This window comes from Palaemon carinicauda, chromosome 14, assembly GCF_036898095.1.
Source record: "Palaemon carinicauda isolate YSFRI2023 chromosome 14, ASM3689809v2, whole genome shotgun sequence".
In the NCBI taxonomy this organism is placed as follows: Eukaryota; Metazoa; Arthropoda; class Malacostraca; order Decapoda; family Palaemonidae; genus Palaemon; species Palaemon carinicauda.
The window spans coordinates 51,638,648-51,646,984 of NC_090738.1; the positions used below are offsets into that span (position 1 = coordinate 51,638,648).

The following is an 8,337-nucleotide window of genomic DNA, read 5'->3' on the forward strand; positions in this document are numbered from 1 at the left end:
TCCTTATATTATGTGATATGGAAAACAATGGTATTTGACTTCTGTCAAACCGTTGACATTGAAAAAAATTATGGCAAGAACACTTGTTTGTTGTGCACAACTGCTTCATATGCAGGCCTTGTCACTTTCACTTTTCAAGTGAACGACAGCGAAAGTCGTTTAAATGGGCACTGTTCAGTTCCACAACCAGTTGCTTGTGCTCTCAGTTTTTTTTTTTTTTACACGAATGAAACTGTTCCGAAGGGAATTACTTCAGTCATTCTACCGTGTTTCAGGGTCTTTGATAGGTTTCCTTCGACCCCTAATTAAACTTTCCTTATATCGTTTTACTTTACCTCCGTTCGCACCTCCTTTTTCTACTATGCCTCAGTTCCTTTTTTACTTTACTTCCGTTCCCACTTCCTTTTTGCTGCTTTTCAATCCCCTTCTAACATTTACTTCACAAAGCAAATTCTGTGGGTTCCCCTAGTTGCACTTGGGTGCAGAATGGCAGTGGCACTACATAATATATAATTCATTGTAGCATTATAATAGATTGGGTTTAAGACTTGTTGAAGGTTTGATACACGGAAAGGATTACACTTGAGTATGTATACATGATAATAGGAGACTGGTACATGTCATCTGATGATTCTAGTAATGTGGAAGAAAAGTGCACTAACTTCTCTATGGTTTTCCCATCCCTGAAATCCCTTTGATAGCTGGTAAGTTGTTCATATTTACTTCAATTTGCAAAGAGCGTAATCAAAGTTAATTTTGAAGTTATTTTATTTGGGTAATATATATGGTAGTAAATTTGTTACATTTGGAACCTTGAGCATATATGGAATAGCCAAAATGGCTGCCGTTGTCTCCTATTGCATGTTCAAAAGTATAATTGTTATATTCTACCTGCGCTTCGATTCATTCGCTGGTTGCTGGCCATTTTGCTTGCAGTGTGAAGTAAGGAAATTTATATTTGATAAAATTAGATTAGGGTAATATTTATAACATTGATGTTCGTTAAGACAATTCTCCCTAACCTCTGTTTGCCTCATCCTAGATAGCTTGACACGGGCTCTATGCAACTTTGTGGCCTGTCGTCTCGAAAAAAGATTTTACGTTTTACTGCATTTTGTGAGAATATGGATGTGATCCCGTATTTGCTTCTTGTTTGCTGTTAATATTTAAGCTTTTGTTATCCGTTTAGTTTCCATACATGCTTGAAACGTGACACAGTTGAGAAACTCCCCGCTAGGTGGGCTCGTAATATTTAACTTTTATATTAGAGAATATAAGGACTCCTTTAGTCATGTTGTAATTTTATTAGCTGGTCATACTGACCATCTTGCGAGTGTATTTCTAGTTTAGCTTTAAAAAATGTAATTCACTCTCTCTCTCTCTCTCTCTCTCTCTCTCTCTCTCTCTCTAATTGAGGTAATCAAAATAGGTCCTGCTGGTTGTTTTATTTGTATGATGATAAATTTGTTTAAATTGATTTGGATTAGTTTATTGTAAATATACATAAAATACTAATATTGGTTCTCTTTTTGTTTCAGATTTCACAATGGAGTATAAGGCCATGTTAAGAAAACCAGAGCTACTGGATGGATTAAGTGGTTTGTTAGAAGACCCAGAACCAACAGTAGTCAAGAGAATCATGCGTGTCTTTGCGAATGTATATCGTCATGCAATCAGTTCTTTAGCAGCCGGCGAACTTGAAGAATCTACATTTACAGCAGCCTGGCCCGCCATCAAGGGAGTAGCAGAGCAGATTATAAGCATGTTAGAAGGAGCAGAGAACGAAGGAGTGATAATTCATATTGTTAGATTTTTAGAAGCTGCATTGATATCACATTTAGTTGTCGATCTTTCCAGTTTTAAAGAATTTATCTCGGAGGGAATGGCACTGGTCAACAAAGGCATCGATTGCCTGATTAAGCTTCTAACTACACCCTATGTTGGAGGATCATCATTCATAGTAGCAACACGAGCTGTCATTACTGTTGCTTGTTACAAGCCTGATATCAGGGAAGAAGTTGTTGCACTAATAGAGAAACAGATTAGATCACCACCCCCAACACTGTTTGACCATAATGTTAGGTCATTGAACAAAATACTACAGAGGAACTTGTTCCGTATTTTAAGACGAACCAACTCTGTTCCAGTAAGAGGTCGCTTAATTGAGATGATGGTAACTGTAGGAGTTCCTCGCAGAATGCTTTCACATTGGGCACCCCCTCAAGAAGGACGTAAAAGGCAAGCACAGTTGCCTAACAGTGAGGACATCATTTCTGGACGAAATTCACCACCCAACAAAAGGCCACGTCATGAGAACAGTTCTGATGATGAAGGCAGAATAACTCCACCAAGTGACCCAAGAGAAGCAAAGGTCCCAAGGGACCCAAGATTGACAAAGGAGACTCAAGAATTTGAAGAGACTCAAGAACCACCCAAAGATCCTCGAACAGCTCTACAAATCAAGGAGTCCTTAGAAGCAAGGAATTCCAAACCAGAATCTCCACCACCTCTACAGCCAGACTCCTTTGAACTGAGCCACCCACAGGTACATTTATTAAGTAAAGAGAAACATTCAAGCAAAGGAAATTCTCCATGTTCATCTGGGAGGTCAACACCTGAGGGAAATAGGGAGCTGAATTATAAGGGCACAAAATCTAATGTAAACAGCAATTTTGAATTTTTGAAAAATCTTATCACAAGTACGAAAGCATCAACAGCTGCAAAGCCCTTTTTACAAAAGTGTACTGATAAGGAGAGGTCCCTCTACGAACGTTTAGATCATCCACGTGTTGTAGAAGTGGTTTTATATTGCATGGAGAGTGACCCAGAATCACATCCAGATGATTTGTTGTCCCAGCTTGGTTATTCGGGAGGGGATGTTAATGGCATTAGGGAACACTTGACAAGGACATTGGCACCACATGTCACAGAGGAGTTTATTAACAGCTTGACTCCCCCTCATGAATCGAGTTCTTCAATAGTCACAAATCCTGCAAATTTGTCACGACCGTCTTCGACATCATCTGCTTCAACTGCTTTCTCATTTCGATCATCACCTCCCCCTTCAACTCAGCGAGAATCATCTCCTCCATCTCCTCCATCATCTAGCCGTTCAACACCTACTGACCCTAACCAAGTGTGTCTCTCTGATACAGATCTGCGGAAATATTTAGACAAAGGATTTAGTTCAGCCGGAGACGTCGACATGAGAACCTGTGATCCACGCAGAAATGTTACAAGAGATCCTAGAACCTCCAAAGTTGATTCTTCGAACTTGAGAAATTCACCTGATATTGGACATCCTTCATCTGAACCCCAAATTGGAATGGATCGTGGTGTCTCGAAAAGTCATTGCTTACCTCCTGAGGTAGAACCAAGGGTGTCAGTAGCACATGGTTCAATCATGGATCATCAGATGGCAGCAAATGATCCCAGAAAGCGAATGCCTACTGTCAATAACCTTGACCACTCCATACCACAACAATTTTCAGACACAAGAGACCCAAGGGTAAGTATGCCACCAAATCACATGAATGCAGAGCAAAACTTTAACATGAATCCCAATTATAGGAACATGGGGGTAGGTCCAAGGATGGGGATGCCAAATGGATCATTTGATCCCAATTTTATTCCTAAATATGGTATGCCTTGCAATATGAATTACCAGGGTCCAAGAATGGGAAATATGCCAAATATTAATTTTGGTAAGGGTCATGTGGGCAATATGCCAGTTAACATGAATAATAGGATGGGACCAATGAACATGAACAGTCATGGGTTTGTCGCTCGACCAGGAATATTTGGTCCAGGACCACGGCCCAGACCAAACCTTGCAATGAATAATGGCCATTGGCAAAATATGCCTTTGCATAACAATGGACAGAGGATGTTTCCACAAGCGCCTCCAATGCATTTGTAACTTGCATTGCTTTTAGTTGGCGCTAACCGCATCTGCACATCTGAGTTACCAAAGATGATTTCTGTATAGCCAGACAGATGTACAGGCTCAATTTAATCCAATGTATATATTGTAGTTGGAAAGGAAAAGAAGTTTATTTATTTATTTTTCGTATGTACCTAATTGATAAGGGTGCCTACTTTATTAATATGTGATACCTAGGCTACGGTTGGTTTCTTGCGTTATGAAGTGAGATTACAAAAGTTATTTTACATTGAATTTAGGAAACTGTCTTCCTATGTGATTGTTATGTTGTAACTTTAATGTCTGTTTTTTTTTTCCTATATTATGAAGGCTTTAAATGATGTCTTATCTAAGTGTCTAGAGAATTTAGTTGTTTTAAGGGAAGTGTCTTCCTTGTTTAGAATTATAAGTAACATTCAAATACATTGCTCCCAAGAATGGAGACAATATAACAGTATTGTAGATCTTTAATTGATGAATGGTGAACAAAATGATTTTGAACTGCGAGCTTGTATTTAACTGTAAATAAGCAGAATGGTTGTAAATACAGACTGGAAGTTGTGTATTTATGGTATGATTGAAATATACCGTGTAATGTACAGTTTTATACATTTTTATACTATAAATTTGAAAAATGTATTCTTGAGTTTTATTTTCACCTTTTCATATTTTATTTTTTTAAATGATATAAGGGTTATTTGGGTTTTTGTTATGCATGAAACTAAAAGACTCCACATTGCAAGCACTGCATCATTTATGTCCTCCACTTCTCGAATAACTCTGAGAAAAGCAGAAGTTTGTCAACGTGATAGTGGAATGAATTAAATTTGATTTTCATGTTCTCTTTGTTGATTGAACAATTCTTTTATAATAATGCAATACAGTACTGAATAACGATGATAAGCACCATATCTGCTAATGTATTTGGTTAGTACAGCACTAAAAATGTTTATTGGAAACTACTGAAATGGTTTGTTGAAAAATTACAATTTACACAAGGTCAACTGCTAAGTAAACAAAGTAATATGAATCAAAAGAATGAATTTTGAAAAGTTGAGTGACCAATCAAACTACTGATTTCTATTTATGAAATACAATGTGTTCTCGAAAATGGGACTTGATATTCTCAGAATTAAATGACTCAACCAGTACAGAGGTTCAACGGTGTTCCTCTTCATTCATATTACGTTGCTTCGTAATTGCAAGTTGGAGGAATTATTTGCTATCAAATAAATATGCTGGAATCTACTGGCATTTTGCTTATGCCCTACTAAATTGATTGCTAATTAATTATTGTTTAATTCCTTAACAGTAAATTGAAAAGAAAAAAAGAAAACTTCAAAAATTCAACGCTGTAGAATTTAGGATCTAATGCATTTCATAAGTTACTCAAATATGTTGCCACATTAGCGGCACTTACATGAGGTCATTTACAACTGGAATTGTTTTATCTCATCTACATTACCTAACTAATTAAGTATAAAACACTTGACTGCATAATGTCAATTATTTTAGCTGTGTAAATGTACAATGTGAATTAGTGTTCATGTCGGTCTCAATTATTTTTTTATGAATGTCTACAAATAATACATAGTCAATATTATGATGACACAAAGTCAAAATGTTATTGAATTTACCAATTATCTTGTCAAAAGTAGATTCATCATTGTAACGATATGAAATTTTATCAAGTTGCATAAAAAAGGTTGAAGGTAAAAATTAGGTCAGACAAAATTGTATACAAATTGATGATTAATAAATTTTAGAAAATGGTACACTGAGGAAACACTTAATGAGGATAAAAAGTAATATGATTCATTTAGAAGGAGGACCCCAATATAGTAACACATACAAATGCTCCATTGTGGCCTTGACTTGTGAATAGAAATTCTTTAGTCCTCTTATGGTCGTGTTACTCGATGAAGATAATCTTCAAAACTACCCCAAAGTAGAGTAAGCTATAGAATATTGAACTTGAAATGATTTTTGTGTCACGTATTGATATTTCTATCAATGCTGAACAAGAATTCTGAAACAATTACGCCGAACTGGCTCTCAATTCGAAACAGCTAATCTATCTTTGGGTCATCGTTCTGCTTGCGACTGCACCTAATGTCGCTTTCACTACTTGAAAAGTACGAAGAGAAATATTTTTTTTTTTTTTTTTTTTTTTTTTGCATCGAATCTGTCGGCAATAATTCATATTCTGGAAATATATGTGTATCTTTTTATCCTGATGCTGAATATTTACATGAAAATGTAACAAAAGACGCGTAATGTTAACTGCCACGTACGTTCGGTGTTGAATCAAGAGTGCAGAAACCTTCCTCAATGGTTAGCCATATACATTTTCACACCTGAGTTATTTACATTTGTTTCATGCTATCTTGCATACTTCCTATCTGGATCCTTTATTGTATCTATTTAACATTTTAGTTGTCCGTTGTCTTATAACATCTCTGATTTATCTAATACGTAATCTTGCACAATTTTAAGTTCTCTACATCATATCTATTCAACTATTTTAGGTTTTCGTTATTTTAAGATTTCTGACTGGTTTTTTATACAGTGATGAACACTCTTTTTAAATCGTCTATTTATCTATTCAACAATTTTAGGTCTCCATTATCCTAACACCTCTTATTTGTCTCATATGAAATCTTGCACACTTCCATTCTAAATCTCTTATATCTTGTATTCAACAATATTAGATCTTCTGTTATTAGCATTTCTGCTTTGTCACATATGCAATCTTGCACACTTCTATTGTGAATCCCCTATATCATATTGTATTCAACAATTTTAGGTCTCCTGTTATCCTAGCATTTCTGCTTTGTCTCATATGCAATCTTGCAGACTTCCTTTCTAAATCCCCTATATCATATTGTAATCAATGATTGTAGTTCTCTTGTTATCGTAACATCACTGCTTTGTCTCATATGTAATCTTACACGCGTTTTTTCCAAATCCTCTATAATCTATACCATTTCTATTCGATAATGTTAGACTTCCGTTTTCCTAACATGTCATTTTGCTACCATCCGTTATAGTTACTCTCATATATTTACAAGAACCGATCACCTTCATTCTTTCAATATCCTTATCCGCTTATTCTCTCAATTTTCTAGTCTTGTAAACATTTTCAAATTCTTGACCACCTTTTATAGTGTGTTATGTGGAAACATTAGCCATTCCATAATCAATTTACATCTCATGTTCTTATACAAAATCCTTGCACCTACATCTACTGCCATTTCTGTCATCTCTTGTATCATCCCTTCTACAATAGTCAAGTTAATGTATAAGAGTTGTCGGCCTGATTCACCACAAATTGCTAAAGAATTTTCTTCAACATGAAATATATTTCAGAAAGGTCTCTAGGGTAACATAAATGCACCTAAATTCAACATGTGGAAATATGCTTAATTTACCTAAGTTAAATATGCCAGCCAGAATTTCCGGAAACGCTTATGCTGTTCTTGTCACAAGCATGAATCCAGATTGTTTACTCGTTAAAGTTTAAAATGTATGTTTGGGGCATTGGAAACCTGCTAGAATATATTAAACTTGATATAAACATTGTATTTTTTTTTTCTTAAATCCTATAGGACTCTCCATTCTCTCTCTAGATTTTCCTTAGTTTACCACATGGAACTCTAATATTCAAAGATTGATTTACAGTATAAAACCCTAGTTTAGTACCAAGGCAAATCATTCCACAAAAATGTATCGCTGGTATTTACTTTGATGAAAAAGCAAATGTAACATTAGAGTTATATGATAGAATAAAACTTTCACCACAGCTTAAAGCAACAATCTCCACAGCTAAGAGTCCTAATCACCACAGGTAAGTTATAATATCCAAAAATAAGAATCTTAATAACCACATAAGTAATGACCAAGCACAGGATAAGAACCCATCAGCAGTACATACCAGTAATACAGATAAATATAAAGTAGAATTGTCTTCTTTATTTCAGACTACATACGATTCTGAACTTGAAAGGAAATACATCCAATACAATCCTGTGAACTATCCAAAGGTAATTAGGTTGTTCAGTCTGATCATCAACAGGAAAATCTTCTTGATCAACATCTGATTTACCTGTGCATTTTCCGCAGCAGTAGTAATCTCCTCATGTGTAGCCAGTCTGTTGCTGAATGCTTCTACCTGCAGAACAAAGTTAATACTGGTTTTAAGTTGCTTCATCGCAACACCTTTTCCAATGCCAAACACACTCGAAATTATGTCATATCCTAAGAAGGCATGAACAAAAAGGATGTTCTCAGAATTATGCACCTAGAATCTGCTTTGTGAGATTTATATCCCATCACCGTAGAACTTGTGTGTTCCTACTTTGGCTCCTTAAAATTGATTTAATGTAAAATGTCAATTGGTGTGTGATGGCAAAGGA

At 35.6% G+C, this 8,337-nt stretch overlaps 1 protein-coding gene across 3 annotated transcripts in view; it reads left to right on the forward strand.

The window, feature by feature from the left end:
- Window positions 1-4,566, forward strand: part of LOC137653582 (uncharacterized) — a 31,796-nt gene extending 27,230 nt beyond the window's left edge. For all 3 annotated transcript variants that reach the window (XM_068387106.1, XM_068387107.1, XM_068387108.1), the window contains one exon: window positions 1,539-4,566. In XM_068387106.1, coding sequence (XP_068243207.1) covers window positions 1,539-3,919 — 2,381 coding nt within the window. In that variant the 3' untranslated portion in view covers window positions 3,920-4,566. The remainder of the gene's footprint in view (window positions 1-1,538) is intronic.
- The last annotated feature ends 3,771 nt before the right edge of the window (window positions 4,567-8,337 follow it).